The 18,459-nt window shown below is 42.2% G+C and overlaps 1 protein-coding gene across 1 annotated transcript; it reads left to right on the forward strand.

Moving 5' to 3' along the window:
- Positions 1–2,216: 2,216 nt before the first annotated feature.
- FOS (Fos proto-oncogene, AP-1 transcription factor subunit) lies at positions 2,217–5,365 on the forward strand. The gene is made up of 4 exons (XM_063290121.1): positions 2,217–2,504; positions 3,152–3,397; positions 3,730–3,837; positions 3,958–5,365. Exons 1-4 carry the CDS (start codon positions 2,364–2,366, stop codon positions 4,564–4,566), a joined length of 1,104 nt encoding a protein of 367 aa, XP_063146191.1. The 5' UTR covers positions 2,217–2,363; the 3' UTR covers positions 4,567–5,365.
- The last annotated feature ends 13,094 nt before the right edge of the window (positions 5,366–18,459 follow it).

Here is an 18,459-nt window from a genome sequence, read left to right on the forward strand (position 1 = left end):
CTGAAATGGGGCAGCAGGACAGTAGATTCAAAAAGGCTCATTTCTCCAGATGATACCCCCTAGGCATGTGGGGGCTTATGGGAGCAACAGAGGGCAACAGATTGGCTAGACTCATCCCCATCTATGTGAATCACTGAAAAGTATTACCTGAAGTGAACTGTCCTTTATATGCAGGGTAGTAAAGGTGACCTCGGAGACAATTTTGAAACTGTTTCAGAATCAGTGAGTTATACATCTCTCCAACAGTGTTCTGAGTAAATTGTCGACAAGCATTCTTTTCCTGCACTTTAGTGCATTATTATTACTACACAGTAAAATGCTGACACGGCTGAAGAGAATGAAGTTTTGTAACTGAATAGAGTGGAGTCGGTGATTTTCCTTTGCACAAACCCAAATGACCTCTGTAAAATGAAATGGGACTGCTTTTCCTAAGAACTGATCCTCATATTACTATGGAAGAAGTGAACATGACAGGAGCTGTCAACAAAAATCTAGAAATGGCTCTAAAGGCTGCATATCTTCTCTCTGGTACCTATCCCCCACTAAACAGAAACACATACTGATTTCATCACTGAGTTACATGCTGCTCTTCTATATAGTATTTATGCAGCATGTGGGTGAAAACACTTCTTAAAAATGCCAGCAATACAAAAAGAGACTGATTAAAAACAACCCATGGGTGTAAAAATATGCAGACTATCTTCTATGATATTAAGTGAAAGTTTACCCTTAAGAATATTTCATATGCAAAATAGTCTCAGCCTATGTTCCCTATTAGGAAGGAATTAGGTGAGAATTGTTCCAATTTAAGCATATATAGGATTGCAGCATAAAACCCCCTCATAATTTGCTATAAAGTTGATATTAAAAATAAATAAGATAGCTGTAACCAACTTACAAATCATTTAATCCCTGTAATAATTGAATTAATGTAAGTTGTCTGAGGTACTTATTCTTAATGAACTTTGGTTTAATAGTATAATGAGTGTTAGTCACTGATTGTAGAAAATGTTGTTTGTAAACATAACATTTTAAAATTTATCTAAATAAGAACTATGAATTTGAAAATAGTGCTATCTCAGCAGTATTAGTATTTTTACTTGGTATGTGCTCAGCACAATACAAGACCTATTTTCTCCACAGTAACAACTTGTGAGGTAAGTTGGACTGAGAGAGAGCGACAAGCCGAAGATCTTCCAATTATATATTCCTATTGAACCCTGACAGGTATAGCCCCAGACCAGAGATAGTTTGGAGGATGTAAGACAGAACAAAAGCATGTCCAGGACTATCTGATGATATCTGAAATTATAAATTGGGAATGATGAAATCTGCTATAAAGTGAGGACATAAACAATTGTGTCCATAAGAGCAAACATTTTCCAGCATAAAAGTATTTTTTTAATATTAATTGTATGTGGAACTCTAAAACATAAAAGATCTTATGTGATTTTTTTAACAAGTCTTGAGTAAAAAATTATCCAATATTTTTACTTAATTCTTACCCTCCTGTTACCCTTATGTCGTATATTACATTCATCTTCCCTAGTATACTGGGGAGAGGGGAATCTTCCCGGCACGTATGTATTTCAAAAACTATGCAAATTCTGAGAAAATGAATGCATAAAGTTCAGCAATTTAGAAATATTTCCAGAGGAAGGATTCGGTCTCAGACTGATCTCAGCAAAGGATTCAGTGTTTCTTCTCGTGGAGGTCGTGGGCTAAATAGACAATTGAAGTTCTGTCTCTTTAAGGCGTCATGTCGTGTCAGTGTCTGGTTAGCACTAAATGGACACAATTCTGTATGCATAATCCGTTTGCTGCGGCTGTTACTTTTACTCCCCTTGTCGTTGCCACAGGCACGCTCCATCCCGTTTGGCCGCAGCCCTGGAGCGGTTCCCGTCAGTCACACCCCTGCACAGGATGTTAAATGCCATATAAGGATATTTACGTCAGTTGGGTTCCCAAGCTAGGTTGAGCCGAAGAAGACTTTCTAGTCGGCTTCCTGCACTTTTAAAAGTCGAGACCTCTAGCGAATCTTTCTTCTAAAAGCATCACGATCCATTAGGGCGGGCTTCTGGCTTACGCTGAGAGAAATTCTGATGGTATCATACAATTTGGATCACCTAGAAGAGATTCGTGATCCCTACTATGCTCCTCCCTCACTTGTGACGTAAGTCCATTCACTAGTCAGAATAAAAGGCGGAGGTACCAGAATTAAGCCGAGTGTTCCAAGGAGCTAAGGCACAGAAGTAACTGGAGTTTACAAGTAACCTGTTCGCCTAACGAGCCACTCCATTCGGATTTTAATCTGGGATAGATACGCCACCCTGAAGGGTTTGTATAGTCCCAGGTTCTCCGACATGATGTTTCAAGGCTTCGCCGCTGACTACGACGCGTCTTCCTCCCGCTGCAGTAGCGCTTCTCCGGCGGGTGACAGTCTCACCTACTATCCTTCTCCAACGGACTCTTTTTCCAGCCTGGGTTCGCCTGTTAACGCGCAGGTGAGGCACCGGGACACTGCTTCTGGCTTTGGGGAGGGGGGGTAAATTGGGTAGGAAGGACCTGTTTCTCTGTTCCTGTCGGGTCTAGTGGCAAGGAGTAATCGGCAATAGCACATAATGCTCGTAGATGGGGACTCAAATCAAGAGTTAATTTGACGGATGCAATGCCTTTCTCTTCCTAATATTTTGTATGCAACAGTGTTTAGTGAATTTATTTCTTGTCTCTTCCCCTCGGGAATATCAGCCCTATGGTAGAAGGAAGGGAAGGGAAGGGGTTCTGGTTTCGGCTCCTCAGAAGTACTCTAGATTAATGGAGTGGGGAGGGGACCCGAATCCGGCAGACGTGCTTAGCAGTGGGTGCGTAAAGCAATTTCATTGATAAAACGCGACTTCATTCAGGAGACTCCGGAGCGGCGTTTGCGTCAGCTCGGACGTCAGAGATATTTTTAACAAGCCCCCGTTCATGTGTAGCTTGGTGATGGTGGCAACAGCGTCCGAGCTAATGCGGCCCAAGGGACTGCAGGCCGATCTCAAAATAACGCACCATTCTCTTGGGCAAGAACTATCATAGTGTGCAGTGCATCTTTCTCCCCTCCCACCGCCCCTCCGTTTTTTAATAATTAAGTTTCCTTGTTTATGTCTTTTAGGATTTCTGCACGGACTTAGCTGCCTCCAGCGCTAACTTTGTCCCTACGGTGACTGCCATCTCCACAAGTCCAGACTTGCAGTGGATGGTCCAACCCACTCTGAGCTCCTCGGTGGCCCCTTCGCAGAATCGCACCCATCCCTATGGGCTCGCTGCTCCTCAAACTGGGGTCTACCCAAGGACTGGGATAGTCAAGACGACAGGAAGCAGAGCGCAAAGCATTGGCAGAAGGGCCAAAGTTGAACAGGTGTGTATGTACCTTTTGCCTGCAAGGAAGTTTCTGGACGACGAAGCATTGAGAGGGAGAGCGCTGGATTATGGTTAGATTTACACTTGGCGAGAGAGGAGGGATATTTGGCCCCTAGTTGACTGTTCTCTTGAAAGCGAAGGGCACCTCGCACGGAGGTCCGAAATAATTCTGCTAGGTGGTGGCCTTCCCTTTTAGAAGATATTGGCTCCTTGGCTCCATTGAGCGCATGTAAGCCTTGCATTTCATTGAAGTGGAGATAAGGGAAAGAACAAGCACTTTCCGGGCTCCGGCACTACTAGTACTGACGGGCATGCTGTCTCTCTCCATAGCTGACGCCAGAAGAGGAGGAGAAAAGAAGGATCCGGAGAGAAAGGAACAAGATGGCAGCCGCTAAATGCCGCAACCGGAGAAGGGAGCTGACTGATACCCTGCAAGCGGTGAGTATCTCCGGCTAGTGTTCGCCGGCTGGGCTTCCTATGCCCCTGCCCTCCTGCCCTCGGCTCCTTTTCCGCCCAAAGAGCTGACTGACTTGCCCCTCCCCTTCTCTGTGTCCGCAGGAAACCGACCAACTGGAAGAGGAGAAGTCCGCGCTCCAAACAGAGATCGCCAACCTGCTCAAAGAGAAGGAGAAGCTGGAGTTTGTCCTAGCCGCTCACCGCCCTGCCTGCAAAATCCCCGAGGAGTTACAGTTCTCGGAAGAGCTGGGGGTCTCCCCCCTGGATCTGTTAACCGACGCGCCCGTGGCCAGCTCTCCCGAGTCCGAAGAGGCGGCTTTCGCCCTCCCGCTGCTGCAGGAGCCGACCCGGGCCGAGCCTGCGAAGGACAGCGATGGCTTGGGGCTGAAGGCTGAGCCTTTCGACGACTTCTTCACCCGCTCTACCCGCGGGACGCCGCGCTCCGTACACGACATGGATCTGTCCGGCTCTTCCTCCTTTTATGCCGCGGACTGGGAGCCCCTGGGGGCAGCGGCCACCGCGGATCTGGAGCCCCTTTGCACTCCGGTGGTGACCTGCACGCCTTGCCCCAGCACCTACACTTCCTCCTTCGTCTTCACTTACCCTGAGACCGATTCTTTCCCCAGCTGCGCAGCGGCTCATAGGAAAGGTAGTAGCAGCAATGAGCCTTCTTCCGATTCCCTCAGCTCGCCAACTCTGCTGGCTTTGTGAAGGGACTGAGTCCCTGAGCAATAATCGGCGGGACTGGATGAAATCATCGTTCCTACCCCCTCTTGCTGCTGCTGCTGCTGCTGCTGCATGGGGCCTTAGGCCGCTAAGGAGCCACTCTCAGAGTCCCAAGGCCTGGGGAAGACAAGCGCCTCCATGCTGGTGTGAGGTACAGGCAGCCCATCTGGAGTGAAATGACTTTGCTGAAGGACTGCTTCGCAGCCTCTCACAAGGCCCGGTTCTTCTTCCAGAGATGTAGCAAAAAGCATGGAATCTGTCTTGTCCCCATCCATGAGAACTAGCAGTTTCATAGCATGTTCAACATGGCTGGGCTGGTGACTCCCTTCCCTCCTTACTATTCACTAGCATTAGCTAATTAATCTGTTGGTTTAATGATTGGAATTTTGATATGGTGCTGGGTATCTAGTGCAGCTGATTAACAATAACTACTGTGTTCCAGGCAATATTGTGTTTTGATCACTTAGCAATTATCTAACTTAACTGCGAAAAAGACAATTTCATTTTCTAGTAGATTAATGAATAGCTATGTTGTCCATGTACTACAGTTCTCTTTGTTCATCCATGTCCATTGTAACTTTAACCGATCATACATCGTTGAAGTGTCTGAATGGTTTGACATAAGTTTTCCATGAAAACGTTTTATTGTGTTTTTAATTTATTTATGAATATTTATATTTATTTTTTTCTACCTATTGAAATGTGGAAAAGTGAATTTGAATGACACTTAAGCATTGTTTGCTTACTGTTCAAGATCCTGTCAATAAAAAGAATTTAAGTCGAATGCTATAAAGGCTCTTTGGTTTCTTTGCAATAAAACTGGTCTGAGAAATGGATTGAAATTAACTGTGGGAGATAATTTAATACATTGCAGACTTAAATCTGTAGTTTCCTCAAAGGTATCAGATGCTGCTAGTAAATAATATCAGTACTTCTAATCCTTTGGCTACATAGTGTGTCCCCTGTCCTGCCCTTTCATTATAAACATGTTGCAGCTTTATTAATCCTGTTGCTTCAGCAAGTGCTGAGTTCATTACTTCACCCTAGGGCTGTACAAAATTCTAACTACACAAGATAGGAGTTTGTGAAAGCTTGTCTCTAGTAGAATTTACTTCCAAGTAAAAGTGTTATAGCTGCTCATATTCTGAGTTTCTACACATGTCAGTTGCACTCTTGGTAAAGAACATGGGTTTAATTAATAAGGAGAGGCAACTAATCTCATCATATAGCAAACAAATTATACTTCCTTTAGCCTTGTGATTATTTCTGTTCAGATAAGTACAGTTTCATCACATCACATTTCCTGTTTGTTTCCCTCTCCCTGAATATATTTGACTTTGTTCTTTTATCTTCATTGTTTCCTACATCTATGCAGTCTTTCATTTTCCTCTGCCTCATGTCTTTGATCTACCACCAAAAATGAAACAAATATGAGAAGTAAAGGGAAAAATATAGTTGTTACTTGTTCATTGGGGAAGGGGTGGAGATTATTACTGAGTATTGTTCAGATATTTCCCATGCTAAATAACAGTTCTATTTTTGACCAGAAGAACTGTAACAACCTATAATCAGTTTAGGAATGTAGCCACTTAAAATTCACTCCTTTAGTGTATGTGTTATTTCTTAATCTACCTATGTTGTGTGAAATCACTCCAGTTACAAACTCAGGTGGTGAATGCCAAAAGGACTGGCCCAGAATAGGACTTACTGAGAACCAAAAGGCAGATATCAACATGCTTGGTGCAGATTTTGGTTTGAAAAATGCAGTTGTTCTTAATAATGAACATACAGCATGATGGTAAGGCTCCCCTTCCAAAGTAATGAGTAAGCCTCTGCAATCTTAAATGCAGAAGAGTTTTGTGGTAAACATGAATGGGTTTGGATATCAGATATTATTGGATAAGCTCATTAATGACAGAATGTTGAAAATTAGACTAATAAAAACAGAATTTAGGGAAGGAAATGGAAGAGGGCATGGATGGCTGGAACCTTTAGAAAAAATGTCCACAGATTTCACAAAATTAATACTGACATAATTAAGTAGCAGCCCCTTTATCAAATAATTTGCCATTTTTACTGAAATGGTATGAGAATCTGTGGCAAATGATCTCAAATTTTCTAACCAAAAAAAAAAAGTACTCTGTTAAAGCATTATTGAGAAGAGCTTGAATATCTAAAATGCAATTGTATGGTAATATAACTGAGTTCTCCATAGTTTTCTGTAAGTGATGCGAACATTTCTCAAAAGTTTGTTTTAATCTCATGTTTATACCCAAAATAAATGCACAGGATTTCAACTTTTGTAAAGGAAAATAAGAGCATAAGGCATAATATGAAGTCTGCAAGTTTTCTGCATTAGGTAATCTTTATTAACAAGTCTATAAAATAATGCATCCAATTACACAGGAATGTACCTCACTGGTTTTAAGGATTATTTCTCAGGTATATTTACTGAACTATTGCTAAATGAGATGTCATTATTTTGAGAAACTGCCAGTAATACTGCTTCTTAAATATAACAGTAAATGAATAATTATTTGGAACATGATCTATGAAGTTGACATTAGAAACTTAAGTTAAAGAGTTTAATTTTTAAAGTATTTTTTCATCATACGAAGTCTTAAAGTTGTATAATGTTAAACTGCTTAAAAAGAACTCAAAACTTTTAGTATTCTATTTCTCATTATAACATGTATTATTTCATATTTCCTTATATTGCAGAAGAGCACTCATCAAAAATATACTTAATGTTTAAGAGATGAGGTTTCCAAGGTTTAAGTTCATGTGTCATGATAAAAAATCACATCCTGTATGATTTCTATAAGCAATCATCTTAAACAATTTTGGAAAACATAATTCCACAATCAGAAATATTTATTTTAAAGATTAAACTGCTTTTGGCCTTTTCATGCACAGGCTATAGGTTGGAATCCTAAAATGAATAACCAAAGAATTTCATAAAGGGAAGTTTCCTTTCCTTTCCCCCTCCTCCTCGAAATCACTTGTGTCCCGTTCCAAAAGCTGTGAGGAGGGGCAGTGTTCTTCTAGACCACATGAAACCAATTTTTCTGGCTAGTTGGTAGGACTGGAGTGGCTGGAAAATCACTGAAAATTGGATTTCACTCCTAAGATGAGTTCAATTCAAGAAAGTCTTTCAAGGAAGAATGTCCATTCTTCTCTCCCTAATAGAGTCACCTTACTAACATACCTTAAAAGCTATTCTGAAGGTTTAGAAATCTTTCTGAACAATGTGGGGGTTCTTCTGGGGAGGAAAAGACCAAAATCCTTCTCCCCATGAATGTTACTATGCAATCTTGAGATCCAAACATAACCAATATGATCTAGGGTAAAAATATATAATTAATCTTTCCCTGTTCTCAATTTCAAAATACAGTTATATTTCAAAATTGCAGCAGTACCCCTGACTTGAAGAGAAATACACAGATGCAAATGTTTAAATAAGGATGATATATAACTGATTCTTTCTAGACAATCTGGAATCTTTCTCATTGGTCATATGGCAAACACTATTTATGAAAAGCTAAGAATACTGAAAAATGGGATGTGGAATAGGTAATATCATAACATTGCTCAAATATTTGAAAATAGATAGGCAACCTTTTTAGCCAATTGGGATTTCTGAGATTTTCTTCAGTTTCAAAGTCACAGGTGTTGATGCTAGAGATCATAATCTGGATTTCAATATGTCAGTTTCCTATTAATTAATTTTACAAAATAAATAAATAAATTCAGGTGAGCCAAATGCCTGGTAGGGGCCAAGGGACATTCCATGGACACATGGAGCTTATGGGCATCACATTTTCTATCTGGTTTAAAAACAGCCTTGAATTGAAAACTCTCTTACAGGACAATTTCCTACACTCTGCCTCTTGACAGAGTTAGTTTATACAATTATATCAAATATAAAGAACTGTTCATAGATAACATATAGTATGGCATAGTGTTACATACACACACACATACATTACACTATTTTCTTTGGGTAGGCAGTGGTATGCAGGATGCAGAAAAAGGAGAAATACTAAGACAAAGAAATTAAAGACCTGAAATAAGGAAAAGAAAAGGAGAGGAAACATATGCTAACACCATTCACTATATCCCTTTCTATACTTATCCTGTAAACCATTCTTGCTTCTACCAATTTATATACTGCTTCATACATTGTTTTGCAACTGTGTGTCAGTATGCCACATCTACCTCCCAGTTTGTTTGCTTGTTTGTTTAATAAGCTGACTCAGTTGCTGCAACTCTAGGCAATATATAACCATATAATGAATATAATAATACAATTTAAAGTAACAAAAGAAAAGAAGTCACAGCAATAAAATAATTAAAACCCATGTTGGGGAACAATACAACAATTGCCACAGTCATTCACATTGAGGTCAGTATCCAAAGAGGGGCACAAACTGCCCAGGGCCTGCTGCTGAACAAGCAAAGCTTTCCTAAAGCACAACAGGTCAGGCAGGGCTATATGAACTTGGGGACAGTGGGGAGGTGGTATTCCAGAGGACAGGGACAGCTGCAGAGGAGGTCTATTTGCAAGGTCACTAAAAATGACCTTGAGTGATGGGACCTGGAGCACACCAACTTTCTCAAACCTTATTGGATGGGCAGAGACAATCAGAAAAGGGCAACCCTCTAGCTATTTAGGTCCTGAGCCATGAAGGACTTTATAGGTGACAACCACCCCTTGAATTGCAGCAGAAGTTGGCAGTGTGGAGCAACAATATGTTGGCTTGCAAGGTAATCTCTAGATTAGAGATAGTAGCTTGCATAGAATAGCATGACCTATTTGGTCACCTTTGTGACATATTAGCCAACATGTGCCAAAAGTGACAGGTACTGTCTCTACTGTTAGCAAGGAGTGCTGACTATGGCGCAGGCATGACTAAAGTTAGAAAACTAGCCTACACTTTCTCTGTCTTACTAAAAAGCATTATGTGAAAGGTGCTTATTGCACAATCTATAGGTGGGACAGCTTATGGCAGATAGCCAGGGTTGCCAAATAATCAATCCAGCAGGTCTTTGGACCTTTGGCTGTCACCTGATAGAAAAAGAGCAGCAGGTGTCTATGTTGGAGACAGCAACACCAGTCGCACTACCACACTACCACATGGGGTCTTTTCCCCAGATCTGAGGGAGTGTTTTTCAACTTCCCAATGCTGGCTGGGGAACTCTGGAAGTTGAAGTCCACACATCTTAAAGTTGCTGAGGTTGAAAAACACTGATCTGAGAGGTATTGTGACAGGTTTCTTTTTTTCATGGTGGCAATACCTTTCTGATCACATCGTTCATAGTGTGAAAAATCAAGCTTGTACATGAATTAAATACAGTGTCCCACATTTCCTATGTTCTTCCTACAGAAGCTCAGTGTGGTAGAGCTATCTTCAGAGAAGTGGAAATCAAAAAAGATTGATTGAAGTGGGTGCAGAATAGATCATGCATTTCTTAAAACAGCTCTGCCCTTACTGGTCAGATTACTGCCAAGAAAATAAATTTATGACAAAAATGGAATTCTTGGCTCCTTTGATGGAGAGGGGGAAGAAGAGGGAAATTTCTCAGGTTCAAATAAAAGCAGCAAAGCAAAAGTAAAGCACTGAAGGTGTTGCCTAGTCTGGCAATGAAACGTCTGCAACAAAACAACAAGGCCCAGAGAGCCCCAAGGACTCCACAAAAGTAAAAGTAAAAAGGATTTTTTCTTTTTTTTAAAAAAACAAATCATGAAACTTTGCGTGACTTCCTTTATTTCGCATACAATTCAAAGTTCATTGCACTGAACTTCTCCCCGCTTCCTACTGCGCCTGCTCGTGTTTATTATTTGGTTTCTAGGGTGTTTCGCAGGATACGTCACAGCGCCATGACGTCGAGCCCGCAGAGGCATTAGGAGCCGGCGGCGTGACGGACGCTCTTCCGGCCGTGGCCATATATGGAAGTGAAGGCACGTTCCTCTGCCGACGTTTGTCTCTTGCCCTTCCCCCCTTTCTCTTGTTTTGCGGGCACGAGTCGATCGCTCTCGCTCCGGGAAGGTTCCAGAATGGAACGGAGCTGAAGTAGAAATCGAGGGCGGCGGCGTGGAAGGGTGAATGGGCAAGCTTTGCCAGTCTTCGTTAGCCCTAAATTGTTAATTTCGTGGTTCTCCGAAGTAAGTGGATGGAGTGTGTGCAGAGGTGCTGCATCAGCCTGCAGGGTGGGGAAAAGGTTTGGTAGTCTTAAAGCAGGTAAATAGAGTCAGCGAACCGACCTCCCAGCGCGATGGGCTGCAGTGTTACGAAGCTGTGGTCCGAAACGCCCGATGTCGCACATATCTTAAAATACGGACGTTATTTATCCTCTCCGTTTAGCATATTAAATGCATGTGACTTTTCGTTTCTTTTGTATGCTTTGAAATGATACGTTTGTTTCTTGGTCTGTGTTCTTCATTGCCTCTTCCTGTCATTTTTTAGAAGGACACTTGATCCTCTATCTTGCCTGGATACCGTTCATATAATCCATACACATGAACAAGTGTTCAAAGATCAGGAGTCTGGTAGCACCTTTTCTGACTAACAGATTCTATTAAAAGGCATAAGCTTTGTGAGCAGCTCAATTTAATTGGATCCCTTCCCTACCAGCATTGCTTTCACTTGCTAAACCTTAAAAAATATTTCAAGCCTGCTGGTGGTCCTTTTCATCTGACCTCAAAATGCAGAGAAGGCCAGGAGAGGCAGTCATTGCACCTTCTGGATGACCAGGTTTTTTTTTCTGTTCAATCATATCCAATTCTCAGAGACTGCCTGGACAAGTCCCTGCAGTTTTCTTGGCAGGTTTTTCAGAAGTGGTTTGCTATTGCCTCCTTCCTAGGGCTGAGAGAGAGTGACTGGCCCAAGGTCATCCAGCTGGCTTTGTGCCTAAGATGGGACTAGAACTCATCGCCTCCCGGTTTCTAATCTGATGCCTTAACTGCTACACCAAACTGGCTCTCTAGATAAGCAATAGGAAAACAAAAAAATCCTCAATGTGGCCTCAACTGCAATTAGTTTCATTTGGTGCTTAAAACCATTCACAGTGGAGTGGCTGGTGAGGCATCATGCCACCAAAGCTTTTATCCTGTACTTTATTTAAAAAGCAGAGCTTTGTGTGGGAGGGGGAATTACCGAGAAACCGAGGAAAGTGTTCCCACCAATTGAAAAGCAGTTCTCCCCAAATGCCTCAGGGCCCCTGCAGATCTACTGGAAAACACATGCAGTGTATTTCCAGTTGAATTGCATCTGAGTTGGAAATAAATAGGCTCAGCTGCCAGATGGAGACAACTGTGGGATCAGACAGACACATGCTGATTTAGGACTAGAACAAGCATTTGCATCAGTATGCTGATGATACTCAGTTGTACATCTCTGCCTCAAGCTGGCCAAGTGATGCTGTGAAGGCCCTGTCCTGGTGTGTGGAGACTTCGTGGGTCTGGATGGGGAGGAACAGACTTCAGCTCAACCCTAACCAGACAGTAGTTCGGGGTTTTAGGGCCTCCTGGGTCTGGTGATTGTCCATCTTTAGTTCTAGATGGGGTTGCAGTATCCAGACCAAACTGATAGGCAGTTTGGGGGTCTTCCTGGTCTTATGGCTTCTGTTTGAGGCAGCCGTGGCAAGGAGGGCTTTTGCACAGTTTTGTGTTGTGCTCCAGTTGAGCCCTTCCTGGAACTGGAGGCATTGCATATGGTTACTCTTGCTTTGGTCACCTCCAGAATGCATTACTGCAATGTGCTCTACATGGGGCTGCCCTTAAAGAACATCTAGAAGCTGCAGTTAGTCCAGAATACAGTGGCACAGGCAAATACAGTGTTTCATGTTTTGCCTGTGTTACAACCTTGTTTTGTGAGCTGCACTGGCTCTCAATAGGCTTCTGGATCCAATTCAAGGTGCTGATTTCACTATATAGCCCTTTGTGGCATGGGGCCAGGATATTGAATGGACTACCTCTCTTGATTTTTTCTACCCATCCCAGTAGATCCAGCAGGAGGGGTGTGTTCTGGTTCCCACTGATTTAAGATTGCCATCTAAAGGACCCTTTTCTGTCATGACACCTGACTTTGGAACACCCTGTCACCTGAGATTAGATTGGTCTGGACCCTGCTGGCCTTACAGAAAGTACTTAGGACCTGGAAGTTCTCCCAAGCATGGGGTTTAGGAAGTTAGTAGAGCCCGAATGGTCTGTTATTGTTGAGGAATTAACCTTTGGGTGCCTTTTTTTTTCTTTGCTTATGTACTGAGTGGTTTTGTTATTTGTTAGTCTCTTAAGACCTAAGAAGATAGTTTTGGGGCTAAAATGAAGCCACCTTGAACTGTCCTAGATAGAAAGATAACATCTCCTTGAAGTTGAATTCCCCTCCTAATAACATCATGGACAGGGGGGGGGGGGGAAGAGTAAAGATATCTTCAACCTGAGCTCTGTTCCTGATGACAACACGGATACAACCATGTTGGATTTTTTTGGCAACCATACAGAAGCGCTTTGCCATTGGATATTTCTGGGATGTTTTGAGTTTGCAGTCTGCAACGCTCTTATTGCTCCATGGAATCTCTCCTATCCAAATACTAACCAGTGAAGTCCAGTCCTGCTCAGCTTCAGAGCTCGGGCATGATCAGCCAAGGGCTGCCAAAGGAGAATATAATATGAACATATTTCTTGTTTGCATTTAGAGGATCACCTTTCAAGAAAGTTCAGATATAAATACAACAGCCCTAATGAAAGAGTTTAGGGAAGCATGCAGAACAGATTTTGCGGAAATTGCTGATTGTGGTTGTTGGACTTCTCAATGTGTGTGGGTGGGAGAAAGGGCAAGGAGCAGCTATCTGGGCAATTTTATTGCACCTAAGCAAGCAGTCTCAGCCCATAGAAGTTGGGTGCCTGGATATCTCCCAGTGTTGAAAGTGAGGTTTCTGAAAGTGTGTTCAAATCTAAAGTATTTGTATTTGAGGCTAATGCACATATATTCACTGGTTATATACAAAACCTTGTAGATTAACTTATTTTCATGTTCCTCGGCTACACAAAATTTCTGCATTTCCCCCCCTGTATTTCTACTTCCTATATTAAGGCAGACACCTTTGTTGACAGTATGTCTGGTAATACTCTAAGAAGAGAGCTTGGTGTCAAGCACAATTTTTGTCAATGTTACATAACCAAATAATACCTACATTTCCTGTTCTTCATGTGGGTGTGAAGTGGAAGTATGTGTTTCCTGGATGAGCACACCTACTTTTTAATTACTTTATATAAGTAGTGCCTTACTGGAGTCTCAATATTGGAGCATGAGACTATAACCATTAAGGGCTTTTAAAAACCTCAGCCATGTAGAAGAAATTGAAATTAGCATTTAGCATGCTGAGATAGGGGGACGCGGTGGTGCTGCGGGTTAAACCGCTGAGCTGCTGAGCTTGCCAATTGGAAGGTCAGCGGTTGGAATCCGTGTGACGGGGTGAGCTCCTGTTGCTAGTCCCAGCTCCTGCCAACCTAGCAGTTCGAAAACATGCCAATGTGAGTAGATTAATAGGTACCGCTTCGGCGGGCAGGTAACGGCATTCTGTTTAGTCATGGTGGCCACATGACCACGGAAGTGTCTACGGACAAACGCCGGCTCTTCGGCTTTGAAACGGGGATGAGCACCGCCCCCTAGAGTCGGACACGACTGGACTTAATGTCAAGGGAAACCTTTACCTTTACTATGCTGAGATATATAGATAGATAGATAGATAGATAGATAGATAGATAGATAGATAGATAGTCCCACTGATGTCAGTTTATTGCATTTGCATACTGCTTTCTGCATGGTGCTCAGGAGAGCCAATTTTGGTTTTCCTGTTTGTTCTGAGATGTGGGTTATGAGCTCACTATCTCACCAATTCGTTTGTTATTACAACAAAACGATGTATCCTGCACAATTGCAAAAGCAGAAGGTGTTTATAATGATAAAATGCACAGTAAACATCAGAATAAAATGTCCATTCCCATTACCTTAAAAACGTAAAGCCAGAATTAAAATCCAGCAGAAACAAAGAGGGAGCCCCATACTACTGCCGGCACCTGAACACCTGCTGGAATAGAGCCATTTTTATGGCTTCATGAAAAGCCAGCCAGGCAAGGGCCAAATGTATCTCCTGAGTTCTACTGTGTCGGTGGTACCACTAAAAAGGTCTGTCTCCTGGTTTCCATCCCTTAATTGCTTAGGTGGGGGCCCTAAGTGTGTCCTCTTTAACAGGGAGAAGATGGTCCTGACGGTAAGTGGGAGCTGAGCCATGTAGGGCATCATGGGTTAACCCCAGCGCTTTGGATTGGACTCAAACCTATTGGCAACTAATGTAGCAACTGCCACATAGGTATTGCACTGCTAAAGTGGCTTACCCCCATTAGCCATGCTGCTGCATTTTGTACCAATTGCAGTTTTGGAGTAGTTTTAAAAGGCAGACCCATGAAAAAGTGTGTAATGTTACTGCCATAAGGATTTCTGGGTCCAAAGGGCAGGAATTGTAAAAGCAGGAGAACAGGACCTAGTTCAACAAAGTTCAGGAAAACTCACAAGTTGCAAATCTCCTTTGGGGTGTGTGACCCTCTCCAGAGCTAATACAGGAACTGGGATAGAGCCAGATTCTTAACCTATCCACAGCACTTCTGGGATGCTCCTTGTCTCCCAAACAAGAGAGGTAATTGGGAGCAATCTCATCTAGTTCCCATATTATATCTGAGTTCCAGAGCTTAACAGAACTGCTTGCTGGCTCACTGGGGAAATTCCCAAGTACTCTCAGAAAGCCCAGACAATTTTGGTTTTGAAGCTATACATTTGTATGAAGTGAAGCAAAAGTAATAAGGCAATGCTGTATGTATCATTAATAACATATATTTAAATGTGATTTGTATATACACAAAAATAATGGAAAAATTCTCTGTCCTAAAAGGAAATCGAATAGTGTTGAAAGCTTAAGGTCAAAATATTTCTCTCTCTCTCTCTCTCTCTCTCTCTCTCGCTCTGGTATACCAAACGTCAGGCCCCAAAGACATTGTATTATATAAATTACATTAAAAGTTCAAATTAGTTGCCATTTGCTTCTAAATACTTCCTTATTTATTTGACGCATTAGCTTTGAACATTCCTAAGTACAATAACATTTTCTCTGAAAAAAATAAAATAAAACATACTATTATTGGCATATGGGGTCTGACTTTTTGTAGACCCTGTATGATTTATAGTTAGTGTATGGGAACTAAATGTTTTACTGGCTTTCAATAAAAGGAAACATTCGACACAGTCAAGAACACCTGTCCACTTATTTTGAGTCTGGTGGTGAATTATAGCAGGGTGTTTTTGCTTTTAAAGGTCATAATCTTAAAAATGGTAGGTGTTCAACAGTTCAGATGTTATTTTTAGTAGGGAAACTGAAATGATTACAAGCACAAAAGAAGAGGGAGAATGCTCTACAAATGATAAAGAATCCTATTATAAGGTGTGTGTGTCATTGCTGTTCAGTGAGAAGAAATGTAATTCATTGGATCCTACAAACAAGAATGAGAACACACAAAGAGAAAGCGAGAAGGAAATAAAAGTTGCCATGGAGTTACTGAACAGGTGTAATGTCCACAACACTGAGTTTTGTTAAATCAGCAGGTGAAAGCTGTAGCTAGGGGTCCTTTGCCCAGGTGAGGCTGGTGTGCCAGTTGTGGGCCTATCTGGATTAGGAGGCCCTGGCTACAGTGATTCATGCCTTCTTATCACTTGGTTAGATTACTTTAACAGGCTGTACAAGGGGCTATGTGATGATTGCCTTACTCTAAATAAAACTCTCTGACTCAAAATGGCAATTCAGGTTCTGGATTTATTTAGAAAAGAGTGCAAACAGGTAAAAAGCTGAGAATGAGAAAAGCGCGCCTAAACTCAAACTAAATAGCGTCTTTGCAAACAGCAGCCCAGCCCCTCCCTCACATACAGTTCGCCCCACGTTCCCAGGTGCTCCTAACGAGCTCTGCTGATCAACGGGCAAAAAGACCTTGACATTTCAGAGATAGCCTAAACACATTCCTCCTGGCACAGTCCATCACGTCTCCTGTACAAGGCTCTCAGCAGCACCCTCCCAGCCCGGACACGTATCAGCACCTTGGCAAGCGAACCATTACGATGTAGACAAACACTGGAACGGTGAACGTGACAGGCTATCTTTGAAAATGATTCAGAAACTACAGTCAGTAAAAAAGGCAGTGGCCAGGTTATTAGCAGGTGATATTACTATGTAATATCAACACTGGTTCTCCAGTTGTTGCACTGGTTGGTAGCTGCCTTCAAGGTCCAATTCAGTTTTTACCTATAAAGTTGTATATTGCTTGGCTCCAGGGTACTATAGGGACTGTCTAGGTGAAATTTGCCTGGTTCTTGCGTAGAATGCAAGGAGGTCTTGTCCCTACTTGATGACCAAGGAACATGGGCCCTAGCAATCCTTCTCTATTATGGCCCCCTTGTCATGGAGCCCTGGCAACAAAAGGTATGCTTGGCACCCTCCCTGCTAGCCTGCCACAAGCTGATGAAGACCCTCTTGTTTGAGTGGACCTTTTGTACTTGGTTTTGACTGTTGATGGTGTGGATGCTCATCTTATTTCCATTTGCTTTATACTTTCGTTGATGCGTTTTTATTTTGTAAAATACCTAATTTTTGTTGGAAGTCCTGGCAAATCCAGGATGATTCATTAGCATGTGAATTAGCATGTAAATTAGTTGATCCCAAGATGCAATTCACCATGCTTCTGAGGAAGCTGTTTGTTGCCACTCCCACTTCCTCTCTCTCTCTTCCTCTTTCTCCCACCAGGAGCAAGCACACGGCTGTGTGCTGCTCTCCTCCATTCTGGGCACCATGAGGTGGGCCTGGAATTCCCCTTTCTTTCACACAGCCCTTGGCAGCAAGTAGGGCTGAGGGTTTAGGGCAAACTAAGTATTTAGAAAGAAAAGAAGAACAAAGGAACTTAATCTCTTCCACCAAGATGAATGTAATGGACCCAACAATAAAGTCAGTAAGATATTCTTTTACTTAACCTAATCTGTCTAAGCATGTAATTCTTTATGCTTGGGAGGGCTGAGTGTGTAAGATCAATAACCTGTGTTTCTCTGGCATGCTCATTAAAGCTATTTTAAGATAATATTCTTTTTCTGTGCGTACAGCTTCTCAGCTGTGTTAAGCTGTGCTCCATTTCAGTGGTTCTAGCAGGCCACTAAATGGTTTCAGTTTTGAGCCGGGCTGTATAAAAATACTTTAAATCAACCAACCAACCAACCAGGAAGCAAGCAACCAAATATTTGAGAGTGACAGCTGCCAAGGAGTCTTTAGAGGCAGAGATTCCAAAGTAAGGCTGTCATGAAGTTTTCCACAGAGAGCTGAACTTCCACCTTTTCCCCATACTGTTCTCTCCCACTGTCAGACAAGAGATAACAGGACTTGGGTTATATGCCTCTTAATTAATTGTTCCTTGAATGCTTGTTGTGTCATGTGAGAACTGCTGTTTAATATTAATATACTCCCCTGCATCCTTAATTGTGTCATAAGTGTAGTTTAATTACTAGGTGCTTTGATGGCTCTTACATCCTTGCACACCATGAAAAACGTGACTAGATTTGCGTACAAGCCCAGGCCTTGCTTTACCTTTTAAAAATTAAGTGATAATATTTATAACATCGACCTTGCCTTTGATGAGTACTTTCTATCTAAATTCCTTGAAGCACTCTAGAAGCATTACGGAACTGATTTATAGTTGCTTTCCCCAACACGAAGCTCTCGCATTATCTGACTTCAGCTCCCATAAAGCAACACAATAACCTCTGACTGTTGATTGGGGTTTTTTGGACT

The sequence above is a fragment of the Candoia aspera genome, chromosome 1 (genome assembly GCF_035149785.1).
Source record: "Candoia aspera isolate rCanAsp1 chromosome 1, rCanAsp1.hap2, whole genome shotgun sequence".
NCBI classification, from domain to species: Eukaryota; Metazoa; Chordata; class Lepidosauria; order Squamata; family Boidae; genus Candoia; species Candoia aspera.

Bases quoted from the DNA above. Each gene is read 5' to 3' on its own strand.
- FOS (XM_063290121.1), top strand. From the start codon at position 2,364: ATGATGTTTCAAGGCTTCGCCGCTGACTACGACGCGTCTTCCTCCCGC. The intron at 2,505-3,151 runs GTGAGGCACCGG...TATGTCTTTTAG, and splicing joins GTTCGCCTGTTAACGCGCAG to GATTTCTGCACGGACTTAGC. The intron at 3,838-3,957 runs GTGAGTATCTCC...CTGTGTCCGCAG, and splicing joins TGACTGATACCCTGCAAGCG to GAAACCGACCAACTGGAAGA.